At 42.0% G+C, this 15457-nt stretch overlaps 1 protein-coding gene across 1 annotated transcript in view; it reads left to right on the top strand.

Moving 5' to 3' along the window:
• Positions 1–12922, top strand: part of LOC138296658 (b(0,+)-type amino acid transporter 1-like) — a 318433-nt gene extending 305511 nt beyond the window's left edge. The window contains exons 6-9 of the mRNA XM_069235997.1: positions 208–340; positions 3519–3643; positions 9454–9541; positions 12616–12922. Of these exons, the coding sequence (XP_069092098.1) occupies positions 208–340; positions 3519–3643; positions 9454–9541; positions 12616–12846 (577 nt within the window). The 3' untranslated portion in view covers positions 12847–12922. The remainder of the gene's footprint in view (positions 1–207; positions 341–3518; positions 3644–9453; positions 9542–12615) is intronic.
• Positions 12923–15457: the final 2535 nt, after the last annotated feature.

The raw sequence follows: 15457 nt of genomic DNA, 5'->3' as shown, positions 1-15457 counted from the left end.
AAACGTTGCTAGATCTTGTCCGATGTTGAAAGAATTTATAATCAGTTCACTACTAGAATGCCATGTCTCTTTGAATATCATACAGTATTCCCATCAATCTCACCATCAGGAGCATGTGGATCGGACTCGCTTTGAAATGGCGTCAGGAAGTTGTATCAATGAGTGTTTATCTTAAACTTTATTTCTGTGTTCTTTGTCGTCTCATAGAGATAAAGTTCTTGGCAGCAGCTGGTCGTGGCTAATACCGCTTGCAGTTGCTCTGTCCACATTTGGGTCAGCAAACGGATCATTTTTCTGTGGGGGTCGTTCATGCTATGTTGCTGCTAGAGAAGGACATATGGTAAGAGGAATGAATAGCCCCTTGTTTACACAGGTGGAATGCTGCAGAAATGTTTTATTAGATACAATTATGTTAACAGTGTGCTTTAGCTTCTTTTGATTGCCTTGTTAATGAGAGATCAATCAATCTTGATTGAAATAACAATCAAAATTGGGATTATGAATGGGGATCTAAAAAGGGGCGCATCTAGGGCCGGAAAATCTGCCCCTCCATCTCTAAACCACCAGGTAAGCCTCCTGCTTCCCATAATTAGAAAGTACACCACTGCACTCTATGCCACTCTACTCTATGCTGCCTCACTCTACATCACTCTACTTTGTACCTCTCTCCTCTACGCACTGCGCTCTATGCTACTCTACTCTAACAAACTGCACTCTACCCAAAATACTCTACACCACCCTACTCAAAACCAATGCAGTCTACGCCAACTACTGTGCACCACTGAACTCTACACTACTGTACTCTACAACCCTTTATGCCACCGCACTGGTCGCCACGGCATGCTACACCACCTTCTTGTACTCTGCATTACTTTACTGTATGCTACTTCTTTCTACAGCACTCTCCTCTGCAACACTCTACATCACTGCAGTCTACACTGATACACTCTACACCAGTACACTCTAAGACACTCTACCCTGCAAGACTGCACTCTCTGCCACTGAACCTTATGCCAGTGCATGCTGTGCCACTCTACACCAATGTGCATTACGTCCCTGTACTATATGCCATTCTGTTCTACTCTGCACCACTGTATGCAACTGCTCTCTACAGCATTCTACTCTCCACCACTCTACCCTACACCAGTGCACTACTCACCAGTGCACTCTACACCACTGCACTGAAAAACACTCTACTCTGCAAGACTGCACTGTGCCACCACACTTTATGCTACTCTGCACCACTGTGCCCTATGCCACTGCACCCTATGCCACTGCACTGTACTCTTCACCACTCATCCCTGCGCCAATGCACTCTATGCCACTACACTCTAGGTCACTCTAATCTACACCTCTATATTCTATCATGCACCACTTCACTCTACTCTGAAACAATCTACTCTATGTCACTGCACTTTATGCCACTTTATTCCACCCTTTGCCACTCCATTGTATGCCATTACACTCTGCATCTCCATCTGTGCTGCGCCACTCCACACCACTCTACTCTGCACTACTCTAATCTATGTTACTGCACTCTACACCAGTGCACTGTACACTACTTTACTCAAACCCAGTGTACTCTAAGTCACTGCACTTGATGCCAGTCTCCTGCACCACTATATGTTACGCCATTTCACTCTAGGCCACTCTACTCCACTCTGCAACAACTCACTCTATGATTCTCTACCCCATTAAATTCTACACCGTTCTGTGACACTCTTATCCTCTCCACGCCACTACTCCACTCTACAAAGCTCTACACAACTCCATCTATGCCACTCCATGCCACTTTTCTCCATTCTGTTCTATGGCACACTACTCCACTCTACTCCACTCCATGCCACTCTGGTACTCCATTCTATGCCACTCCACTTCACTCCACTCTGTGCCACTCCTTCTGACAGTCTATGCACTCTCCACTCCATGACACTCTAGAGCAGTGGTCTCCAAACTTTTTAATGCCGCGCCCCCAGTTGAAAAATAAAAATCATTGGGCCCCCCTCAGAAGTTTTCACAATTGTTTTTTATAAAGCTGGTAATGTTTAAATATGTCTAGACCTATTTAAAAATGGCAGTTAAGTACTGTTACCTTTTTAAAATGCAATAACATGCTTCTGCTTAAAACAAAGGCATGTTATCTGTATACTGCTTCTTTTGGCCACTGTCTGGCGCCCCCCCGGGGCTCACTTGAGGCCCCCCAGTTTGAAGACCTCTTCTCTAGGGCATTCTCTGCCACTCCACTCTATGACAATCTAATCCACTCTAAGCCACTTTACAACACTCTATGCAACACATTATATGCCACGCCACTCTTCTCTACACCTGTCCAACACTGTATGTCACTCCACTCTATGCCACTCCATGACACTCCACTTCACTTCACTCCACTCCACACTACTCAACTCTACACCACTCCACACCACTTCATGTCACTCCATAACACCCCACTCCACAGCACAGCACTGTAATTTACAACACTCTCTCCACACCACTCTTTGTTGTTCCACTGACTTTTAGTCATGCTGAACAGCTACCAAGCTGGTGTACAACATGGCTAAAACATATTGGCAAAGCCAATAGGTCCTGCCTAGGTGAGACCTATTGGTATTGCCGATGCTAGTTATACACTGGTGCCCTTTTCCCAGAGGGTAGGAGAAGCTTCTGGAAAGATTCTTTGAAGTGCTGGGTTTCCCTGCCTCCCCTCTGCCCTGGCTCAAAGCCGGCTGCAGTGACAATACAGGGTCATTAAGCCTTTTATGTGGAGACAGGACACAGTCTATTCAGGTGCAAGTAGGGCTATGACCACCCCCCTCATCCTGCCAGTTGATGGCCCATTGAGGCACACTTAATCCTTCTATTGTGTGACTGTCTGGGAGGAATTCACAAAGTCTAACTGTCAGCTGCACCAGTCATGTGACCCAAGACAAGCTGCAGGCAGAAACATCTAAGGGCAGGAACATGCCAATGTTCTAAAAGTGGCATTTTCAAAATTAGAATGAGAAATTCGACTATACCATTAAAGAGGGTTTATCATTACAGTTCCATAGATAGCTAACATGATACATCAACCTACTCTCAGTTAGGAATTACAGATTATTAAATATAATAAGGAATCCCTAATGTTATCCTAAGGGAGGGGTATGCCTCACAGTAGTGAAAAATTAATGTAAAAGTGTTTCACTACCAGGACATGTAAAACCTTTTAATTACACAGCACCCTGCCCTGCGGGCTACCTAGTGCCTGCCTGCCCCTGACATGCTGATAGCCACTCCACTCCCCTGCTGTCCAGAATCAATGGACTGATGAACAGTGTTAATATATTCCAAGCCAACTGCAAGACTGTGCATGCACATCTGGTCCTGGTGGTGGTCATGATCTTTCTAGCAAGGCTGTTTTGGGCTGAAGCATTCATTACAGCATGAATATTTGATGACATAAAAGACAACATAGATTTCTGACATGTTTCCTGTGAATCCATTATGATTAACTGTTATTAATCTGCATTCAATTTCAGCCAGATGTCTTGTCGATGGCTCACGTTCATCGTCTCACACCTTCTCCAGCCTTGATTTTTACAGCAGTGGTGTCCTTAATCATGATAATACCTGGAAACTTTAGCAGCATAGTAAACTTTTTTAGGTATGTTGAATGTTTGATTTCTTCTCAGTCTTTTTAAAGATGTGCAGTCCAAATAAATGAGATTTAAAGACTATATTGAAATACAAGGGAAATCTGCTCAATTATAAATTAAAAACATTTAAATATTACATTAGGTTTAGCTTAACATGTACATTCTTAAAGTTTAGTCATTTCCCTTCTTGAGTGTGTAAGTATGACAAAAACTGAAGCATGTAGAATGCAATAATTTCAATTAAAACTAGGGAGTTAATTACTTTATGTGGCAATGATAAATTACGTTGTATCTCCTTCCTCTCTCTATTATGTTATTTTGACTGGGATAATGATTATGTTTGCCAAACAGTAATGAGAAAGAAAAAGGAATGAAAACCCAGCACCCTGAAAGTTAAGGAAGCAGATGTCCTATTAAGAGACAACATATACTTGAGAGATATGGATGCTTAAATTGAGGAGACACGCTTTGAGGCTGCAGAAGCTGCTAAGTTTACGAGGAGGTGGGCAGACCTAGTAAACAATACTACAAACTCTACAAAAAAGGTGGCGTTGGTATTGATTTGTCAGAGCACCAGACCAGTGTTATTCATCTTCACTGTTTCAAGCTTGAAGGTAAATACATTGCCAATCAGAGAAAGGTACTTTGCCAGGATTGTTCTGTTCTGAGATTATATGTCCGGTCATTGGAAATCCTTATTTTCTGTTGGTACGTTTGATACTGCCTCTTTCCTCAAGGCTCCAGATTTGCTGGTAGGAGGAGAATCGATTGTGTTTTCTTTATTTGAACCTTAATAAACAATGGTAGAAGGGGGTGGTCCAGGACAACAACGCAAGCCCTGAGAGATGTAATGCATAATGTAATGATCTAGCATCATCATCTAAATAATAGGCGTTATGTGTTCTTTTCCAACCCACACAAATGCTTTTCCAGGTTGGACTTATGGCTCCCTCCTTGCATTTATGTTATCTTACCATATTTGCTTGTTCATTATTTGGCTCTTCCACGGAGTCTGAACATTTTCCTTTTTTTGAACATTTCTTTATTTAGATTTTGAAAGGTTTATGGGCAACAATTGCCATTATCCCATGAGGAGTGCATTCATTAGAAAGAATACAACAGAAATCGTTTTTGGAAAAAACAATCAGTACAAACCTGCAAGAGACAAAACCAAGTACATGAGTCAAGGAGCATATACAGCAACAAAAGGAGAGAACATTCCCCATTCCAACAGGGCACCTCGCTAGGCAGCACTCCCACCATAGTCCTGCTAAGGAAGAATCACAACCAGCCAGCATCGTCACACCTACCTGCAAGCCAGCCCAGCAGCACCAGGCCCACGACATTGTTCCCCCCCACTTATCAGGACACATGCACAGGTCCCAACAACTATCCATGAATCCCCCCAGCACCTCAGAGGGCAAGGTTAGGCGCATGAGTGCCACTCCACCAGGACCAATGTATCAACCCATGTCAAAGTCTCCCCCCACACCCTGTGGAAGGAAGGGCAAGGAATCTGGCCCAAGCTGAACAGATATGAAGCGTAGCCCCTGCAGCCCAAAATTAGAGTCTACCTAAAACGTAGGAAGGGGCCCAACACCTCCTAAAATTCATGCAAGTGATCCTGAGGCTTATAGACTCACTGCTCATGTGTGGCCAACCAGTACAATTCCGTGGATCATTCTTGGGGAATGGGGACCTGGGGAGAACTCCAGTGTTGGAGTATGAAGATCTTGGCCACCATGAGGGCCATTGGCAGCCACCGTCACCAATGTGAGGACACATCATCTACATCCGTAAAGTTGTATAACAGTGCCATCTTGGCAGAATCTCAGAAGGGAATGGAGCTAGTGAAGTGGAAGGTCTGCCACACAGAACACCAGTAGGGCAGCAGAACCGAACAGGACCATAGAACATGGAACAAGTCAAAAGAAGCAGGGGAGCAGCGTCAACTGAACATTTTCCTAGATGGTGACTGAAATTAGATGCCCTTACGTATCCAGACTTTGTGGGATAAGCAGAGGGCATGCATGGTGGACTATTGGTAAACGCAATTTGCTGTTTCTAAACCCTGTATATTACAGAAGTTACTACGTGGTTCTGACCCTCAGCACTAATACGGTGTTTGATTGGTTTGGGTGGTATTTTATGGAACCCCCAACAAATGCCTTTGGAATTGGGAATCATTTTAATAAAAGATGCGAATGCTGAGCAGGCCCATGATAGCTTCTTTGCTGACCAGTGGCATGTGTTTTCCTGAGTGTGGTAACAGGCTACCCTCTGTGTCTCCTATTCTGGGGTCTGGTTATGTAGCCACTGGCAACTAGGATGAGGCAGGTTTGTCAATCATAGCTATTCAGGCCAAGGGATTTACTCACAAGATCTTTTTAAATGTAGGTGGTGTTCTGTTCTGTATTTTTTAACCCCATACTACAATGCCGGGAGTTTATGTGTTATTGAAAGAGTATGATTTTATATCTTGAGAGACGGTAAATACGAATAATTTGAAGCTACCGCCTTTGGGGCCTCATTTGTATGAACTCTGCCAAAAGGCGTACCCCTCAGAATGCATCCATGGAAAATAACATATTTGTATATTATGGTTCATAATTATATGTCAGATTTGTACAGTTCAAATCTTAATCCTAGTATCCCCAAAATCAAGTCATGATTGTAATGCTGGAATCAATTCTGACTCATCCATGGAAGAGTAGCAGCGTGCTGAAACAAGTCGGTTTCCATTCCACAGCACCGCCTGCATTAAGAGGGCGTTCTCTCGATGAGTCCGGTAGCATACAAAGGCGAGGATTTGCTTCTGGTCTTCAACGGTATATTATGTTTCCTTAGCTAACATTTATGTGGGTGCTAAGCCCCATTTGCCCGACCAGCAGTCTTTTCTGTCCTTGCCAAGGCGCTTCACAGTCACAAAAATAGCAGCTTTTGACGGGATTACTCTAAATTGCTGGAGAATTTGTGTCAGAATATCATTGACAAAAATATTGTTTGGCCTTAATTTTGTGTCCTAAATATTGCTTACAAAACTATTGTCGTTTTGGTTGCAGCTTTTACGTTATTAACTCAATTACAGTGGATTTTTTTAGCAGCATTTATGACATGATATTTTTTGTCATATAATATTCAGTCCTTGATAATCTGGTATCTCAAGGTTTCTGACACAGGATGCAATGTAAGTGTGAAATTAATCCAGTGTATCATCGTTTTGAAAAATCCATGCCTTGTACATGGAATACTCAAATGTGCCATGGGTTTGCTAGGGAAAGTAAATGTCACTTCGTTAGTGGGCGTTGTAGAGGACCTTTGACTTTTTCAATAGCTATGTTCAATAGTGGGCTTGGTTCTGCCAGAACCTTTTGCTATTCTTATGGATCCTGCAACAGTATTTTTACGTGGCAGATACAGGAATGAGGCTCCTATACTGGGAGGAAATCCTTAGAGTATTAAATCATCCCTTCCAGTGGTGGCCGGCAGCTTTAGGAGGGAGGGGGCGGGCAGGAAGTACACACACACTCTCATTCTTTCACACACAGACATGCACGCACTCACGCACATCCATTAACAACACTCGTGACATTCAAACTTGCACGCACGCACCAAACATTCATTTTAAAAGTTCACACATACTCATTCTTTCAGACACACACACACTCTCATTCTTTCACACACAGACATGCATGCACGCACGCACAGCCATTAACAACACTTGTGACATTCAAACTTGCACGCATGCACCAAACATTCATTTTAAAAGTTCGCACATACTCATTCTTTCAGACACACACGCACGCACATCCATTAACACTCATACCATTCAAACATGCACGCACGCACCATTCATTTTAAAACATCACACACTCATTCTTTCACACACGCACGCACGCACATCCATTAACACTCATAACATTCAAACATGCACGCATGCACGCACCAAACATTCATTTTAAAAGATCACACACTCATTCTCTCACACACACACGCACATAGGCATGCACGCACGCACATCTATTAACAACACTCATAACATTCAAACATGCACGAACGCACCAAACATTCATTGTAAAACATCACACACACACTTACATTCAGCCTCGAGGTACCAGGAGGGTTGGGACTGCTGCCTTCCAATGAGGGAAGGCAGCAGTCCCAGCCTCGTCACAGAGTGAGATGGGGTCAATGAGACTGCTGACCCCACCCCACTCTGTGACGAAGTGTCACTGATTGACTCTCGCCCTGGGCGCTTCAGGACTTAAATCTAAAGCACCCAGGTCGAAGTCAATGGGTGACGCTTTCCTCGTCACCCAGGGTGAGGGCCTCGAGGCACCTTTGCTGAGCCAAGGAGGTCACGCCCATAGGAGCTGTGACCAGCTCAGCCCAGCAAAGTTCAGCTCAGACAGCCAGGAGTCTGCGTAAATCGCGCATGTCTCACTCCTGGCTGTCTGAGCTGAAAATGAAGTGTCTGTCAGGCTGACCTTTGTTCAGCCTGACAGACACTCTTCATGAGGGGCAAAAGCTGGGGGGGTGCGGCCCCTCCACCCTAAAGGACGGGCTGCACCTGATCCCTTCCCAAAAAGCAAACCATTGTGGTGACTGTTGATAACCAGTAATCGGGGACGTGAATTGGGCCTTGGAAATCATTTTATCGGGACATGACAGTGACACATCCTTCCACGTCAGTGGCGTAACAAAGGCCCCCGTGTGGTGGGGAAGGGGAATGAGCTTCGGGAGCCCCCCTCAGAACTGTATACTGAGCACTTCCGCCAGGCCGCTGACTGGGTCCAGGGCAGAGCAGGCCCCCGACAGGTACTTTGCAGGGGGCACGCATACGTTTTGTTACTCCAATGTTCCACACGCACAGTAGATCGAATTTAATATACAATGTGTAAATTATTCCAGATGGGACTGAGTGATTCACTTCATTACTGTTGGGGGAACACATAATTTAGACCTGTCTTTGAGTCCAAACACGTTTGAGAGTTGTTGGAATTTAATGTAATGTGTTACTAATTGCCCTCAATCAGTTATCTCTGCTGCTTATGTTTGATGGAATTTGTTGCTCTCTGCCAATCAGGAATAGAAGAGACTTGTACACACAGTGTTCTTTTCCAAAAGCTTGCAATCTTGTGAAAAATGATGCTTCAATTGAATCGCATTTTTGTGAAGTTTATCCTATGGAATCCAATAAAATGGTGAAGGGTCTGCTCCTGCTACCAAATGACTATAGTGTGTAGGTTTTGGAATCTGTATGAAAACTTAGTCTGAACTTCCCAGTACCTCTAGCCCCAGTGTGTATGGGGTATTTTGTCTTTTCTCTGTCATGTGCTACTTCGTGCTTGGCTCCATACCTCTGACCGTGAAGGACATAAGTTAATGAGAAAACTATCAGTTATCAAAATCATAGCAGTCATCAAAATATCAGTGCTTGGAGAACGCCGGCCTGAACTGTATATGGGGGCACATGAAAGCAATAGGGGTTAATGAAATTGTGGGCATGGCACTGATGACAACAGTATCTTGCTGTGAGTATTGGTATATTTAGTCAACTTCTGTCTTCTTTAAGTTGGCTAGACTGTCTATCCTATCCCTTATCAGAAAATATGTATGTACCTCACACAATTCCATGAGTTCTGCAAAATGATTTTATTTTGTAATGTATTGAATGTAATCTTTAATAATAAAATATGTAACCATAGATGTTAAATAATGTTGACAGCTCACACAGTGAATGGTTTCTAGTGAATCAGAATAATTTCTAGTGAATCACTTCATCCTTCTTTTCTCCTCTTTTTTCTTTGATAAATAGCTTTACTGCCTGGTTATTCTATGGCATAACTATTTCTGGTCTTCTGTATTTAAAAATTAAGAAGCCCCATTTACCAAGACCATATAAGGTAAGTATCTCAGCATTATGCACGTTGCAATTTTATACTGTCTAAAATACATGCCTACAGAGCAGTCAAGGATTTAAGCTACTGTGTTCTATAGTTCATGTTATTGAAGGGTAAAAAGCATTGTGGTCAATTCATGAGGGTTTCTTGTTGATATATTCTTAATGTTTTTGAACGATTTAATAGTTCTAGGCAAGTAGAGTTAAAAAACGTAACAAAATTGTTGATATATTCTAAACGTTTTCGAACTACATAAACGTCCAAACATACAAAATATTTATTAAAGCATTCAACATTTTATACTTGTTGCTTTTGGAAAATTCAAGTGTTTGTAACTCACAATACACCTTGAACTTGCCAAAGGTTTCAGTGGTTAGTTTATGCACATAACAATTTGCCTAAGAGTAATTATGACATCTGATCTGAACAAACAGAAAGAATACAAGAATTATGACAATTATTTTGCGCAAAATTGTATTTTAGTCTTTGCAGAGTTGTCGGTTTTGACAACAAATCATCTATCAGTTAAGCCTTATTGCTACAAAGTCATAAAACTATTATAATGCTTGAAGTGGTCGGTGTTGTATGCCTTTGACACAGCTGACCACTAACCTTTGTACGTCTGGAGGCTCGAATGGGATTCACCAGCAATGTCCTTCACTGGTTCTCCTCCTACCTTTCCAATGGACATCAGTTTGTTCACAGGTCCCAAAGGATCCCTATCACCTGCTGAGTTTCACAGAGATCCTTGCTGTGACCTGTCATCTCCAACCTGGACATGGAGCACCTTGCTGCTCTACTCGCAAAGAACACCAGCAAGATTCACCAATATACAAAACTCTATTAGAAAGGCTCCTCTTCGTCAGGCATTGGATTCCTCCAACACTGCCCGTAGATCATCCACACCGGATGTCCAGCACCCACCTGAAGCTCAATACACCCACAACTGAATTCTTAATTTGTTGCCAAGAACAACAAATAAGAAACAGTACAAACCTGGCTGAATGACATGAGCCTTGGTGGCTTCAAACTCCAACTTTTACTGAATGCCAAGTCACTTGGATTCACCCTGGATTCCAAACTCAAACTCCATACTAAAATATTTTAAAAGGAAAATAGCTTAAAATAATTATTTTTAATGTAAAACTAACAAAAATAAGTTACATCACATTAAATCATTACATTAAATATTTTATAAATAAATATATGCAATATATTAATTTAAGTAATAATTATTATTGTTTCAAATAATTTAAAATAAATCCCACCCTCGCAAAATCCCTGCTTCCAATGGATTCTAAAGGAGTCTGTTGCTGTACTTGTGAGGGGCCCTATGAGGTGCTTACTCGAAGCCTGGCCTGGAGTACATTTAGAACTGTCTTGGGTTCCTTTTGTCTCTAGAAACTTTATAAGTACACTTTGGATACCAATGGGCTTACTCTTTTGTGGGTGGATGTTTGTATATGCATGTCCCTACCTAAATTCCTCTTTGTTCCTCCCTAATCCCCTCCCATTTAGTAGTAAGTATTCCTTATTTTCTAGTCATTCCTCCAAGTTCTTCTGAATTATCCTCAAATTTACTACTAAAACAGGTATCAACATTTGCAGAAACCTTCCCATCTGAAACGGAAACCTCTGCATAAAAAAGGTTAGGAGAGACAAATGTCTCAACATTTAGATTTGCGACTAGCATTTTCTAGTACATGAGTAGTACTACAGAGTGCAGATTGTGACTAGGCCCTGCGGTGTCCAGTTCCACTCACCCCTCATTTTGGTGCTTACTATAAAATTGCCACTCAACAGTCAAGCCCTCTTGCAAAGTTTGACCCTAATATACTACTACTGACATACATAACTTAATGACTGCTCTAACTATGTGTTAGACATACTCTTCCTCCAGTATTCTATTCTGAGGTGTGACTTCAAACACAGACATAGTGGTGGAGTAGCTGTTATCTACAAGTACACATTAGACATCAGAAAACTCCCTTTTGCTTTCTGTCACTTCTTTCAGTGCCTATCTCTGGATATCTCCACTTTGTCTCTCTAATCTCAGACTCAATGTCATCTACCACTCACTGGAGATAGTAAAACTTTAATTGAAGAATGCATTATGTACACAATCACCCAGCTGATGATTTCTGTAATCAGCATCTTCCTGTTATTTTACTGTGACAATTCCAACAACTGTGCTAAGGTGTTATCCTCCATTCCCGCTTCAAATATCGCCAAAGCCCAATGCACCTAAAGGGTGCTACTCTAGACCTTATCATCTTAAAGTATACACATGTGTATGCTGAGCACCCCATTGCAGCTGATTGGTCACACCACCTTCATATTCTTGATAAGCTAGCCTTTGCCCACGTGTGAAACCTAGGCCAACAGAAAAAAAAATGTTGTGATTCTGCAAAACAAAGAATACTGACTTTTGTCCTTTTAGTTAATACAGTGGGTCTTTCCCTCCTTTTACTCACAGACAGACATTAATACCAGAAATTAGGAATACAACAATTGCATGGAGGTCTTGATTGAGGATTTTGCACTGTTGGACAGTAAGAAAAGGCGGAAACCCTCACTACCCAGGTTCTCAGAAGATGTTTATGAAGACACAAAACATCTTAGATAACTAGAAAAATCTTGAAGGCAGGTGCCGCCAATTCTATTCTTTTTCAACATAAGGCTGCTAGAAAAAGCTTTTAATCCAACATTTTCTGAGCTGAATCTCTTACATTAATTTGCTTCCAGATGCCTACAATAATGGACCAGAACTCATTTTCACAGTGATTAAACAATCAAATAAACAACATCCAACAGCCTTAGGTATTATAGAAGATAAGAGTGATGGGTATTGACCCCGAGCACATCTCAACAGTCACAAGTGAGAAGGGATGGTGACTGGCAGATTGCATCACATCGCAGGAGCTTGTCTGTCGTGCGAGACAGCGATGAATAAATCTGGAAATGGTCGTTTTTAAATCATTTCTTAGTAATTTCACTCAATTTGATTCCAGTCAACATTGATGTCTTAAATGTTTGCCTTAAAATTTTCTGAAGCTTTCTTTCTTTTTTCTTCACAGGTTCCAGTCATTATACCCATCATTTTCCTTGTTGCTGCAGTGTACCTTGTGCTAGCTCCTATTATTGACAGCCCTCAGATTGAGTTTTTATATGTCATTCTGTTCATTCTTAGCGGCATCATTGTTTACATTCCGTTGGTTCACTTCAAACGATATCCAAAGTTTTTGAAAAAAGCAACTTTGCACCTCCAGCTGCTGTTGGAAGTTGCTCCTGCAGATAGAAATGTATAACATTAAACCTTAAATCTTATCTGAAGTATGTACTTTAGTTAGAATATGAGCAAATAAATTATTCTTTGAATTATAATGATTTTCAGTTGTACATTTGTCATTACTGGTACGGCTTCTGGAGGGTAGACAGTTGTGAGTGCCAGATCGTGAGAGTTTGCTAGGTATCCCCCAGTAAATATGAACTGTTTCATACTGTGTTCGTCACTCCTCATGTTTAATCCACTCCCTTTTTCCCTTCAAGGAATTAAGCCTACCTTTAAAATCACATTGGTGTAAACCTGACACTTCTGAACCTGAGAAATTCCAGGTATCACTGATACTGGCTAAAAGCCAGGGGCCTATGTATGGGAAAGTGATGCAGGGAAGCAAGTCACCTTGCTGCACTGTGCTGCCACAGAGAGAAAAAGCAGGAATGCACATGTTCAAAAGAATAAGGCGCATTCCTGCCTTTTGTCCCTGTGCTGGCTCCATTTCGGCTGCCTAGCACCAATGGAGGCACCCTAGCACCATGGCGCAATGGTACCTTCTTATTTCAGAATCTGAAGTAAAAGAAGTCATTAATCAAAGCCAAATGGTAAAACTCACAGTCAAATTGAATTTTATAAACTGTATGTTAATGGGCTACTTTCCACTCTCAGCAAATTGTTTCATTTTTTTAGCTGATGGAGGGTGGAGCAATAATCCTTTGTCCTGTGGTAAAGATGTTGTAATTAGCTTTTTAAAGTTGAGAAAAATGTAATTAGAGTTAGGATCCTATTGCCCAACCACATTATTAGATACCGACGGCGGTACCCCTCTTTAATTCTAAAAGACCATAATGGATTCTTGCCTAGAAGAACATTTGCAACTAATACCTATTTTTTGTCTGCAGCATCTGATTATTTTTACCTCAATATAGTTCCTACAACACTGATTTTAAATGATACAGAGAAGGCTTTCAGCCGTGTGAGCTGAGAAGTTGTGTTCTTTATTTGACGATGTATAACTTTCCTTACGTTTCATACAGAAAGAGAGACAGAGGGTTACCCATGAGCTACACACATCCTCCCAGTTAAATCAAATTGTGCACAACAAGATGCAAAGTACCAGATTCAAGATCTACCAGATATGCTACAGGGTTATTTTGAATAATAGGTGAAGGCAACTCTTCCACAAAATTGTGACATGCTTCATCATTGGTGTCTTCCCTTAGGAGGATAGGTAGATACCAACTGAATGTACTTTACCAAAAAGTGGGAGCTTGTATACAATATTATTCTAAAACAAAAAACAAATACACTGTTCCTAAAAAGTGAAAGAACACACAGGGCAACCCTAAGGTTAGAAGCTAATACCCTCACACATCCCAATGGATGTCATGCTTCATCATCGGGCGAGCTCCTCGTCAGACCGGCGCTGCAATGTCTGACGGGCACCCCTTGGAGGGGGCTCTTTGCCGGAGATCTTTTCTCAGTAGCACTGTGCCGAAGAAAAGAAAATGGAGTGGGTGGTGCCCAATTGTAGGCACCCACAAGCAAGGAGAGAAGAAATGGCAGAAAGAAAAAGATTAAAATTGGCACAAAACCCTAACAGACCACTCAATTTAATGAACACAAAAGGGTGACGGCCAAAGGGATAAAACCTAGGAGAAGAGTGATGGATGAGGCAATGCTCAAAGCACTCTCACACTCCACCTGAAGAACTAGGGATAGAGGAAATTGGTCTAAACCCTAGAATGAGGGGTCAACATGTTTCGTGTCTGTACGGTCCAGCAGGATCCACCGACACTTCATGAGGACCAAAAGGAAAATCTACCTCTGTACTTCTCCTAAAGAATAATATAATGACACAATTCCTCCAAACTGATAGTCACATTAAACTCCAGTCACTTACAAAAAAGGCTGCACGTCAGGCTAGTCTAATGTAAGGGTCAACCTGCAGAGTGAACACAAAAAAATATATAGATCATGTCACATATGTAGTGATACGGTAAATGCATGCACAAGCACTGGGTGGCACACTGTGGACACACAGTGGTATCATGCTTAGTGGTAGTGTATGGAATCAATATATCAAGGCTTACCGTCCCATCATAAAGATCGGGCATCATAGTAAAACACGTGCCCAGAGGAGAACAAAGTCACTAAAACGATATAGCACACAATATGTATAAATAGAGAAATACTCATAATGTCATAGCTCATAATAAACCCCTCTTGGAAAGAAAACAGGGGTCTGGTTAGGTACATGTAATAGTATGGCCAGTGGTGATATCGGTTCTAAATGTTACCCAGTCAAACGCTCGATGATCAAGTAAACCACAAATGTAAACGGCAAATGTAAACCACAGATGTAAACGGCAACTGTCATTCACACCTAGTCATGCGTAAAGTACGTAGCATTGTGGTAAAAAAAGGACGATCAAAACTGTACACCATAATCAGCATACTAACATCCAGTAAATATTCTGCAAGACAGAGGCTCGGCACGTGTCTCGCCACGGCTCGAGTGTAGGTAAAGGACTTACTTCATATAAAGCGCTCCTCTGCCCTGGACCTACCCGTGGCCGTGTTCCTGCATCGACAGTCAGGAGACACAGCCATCCGGGTTAAGAAAGCCGCCATGACCCAGA

This window comes from Pleurodeles waltl, chromosome 5 (genome assembly GCF_031143425.1).
Source record: "Pleurodeles waltl isolate 20211129_DDA chromosome 5, aPleWal1.hap1.20221129, whole genome shotgun sequence".
NCBI lineage: Eukaryota > Metazoa > Chordata > Amphibia > Caudata > Salamandridae > Pleurodeles > Pleurodeles waltl.
Note: the sequence above shows the minus strand (reverse complement) of the source record. Positions and strands in the feature narration are given on the sequence as shown.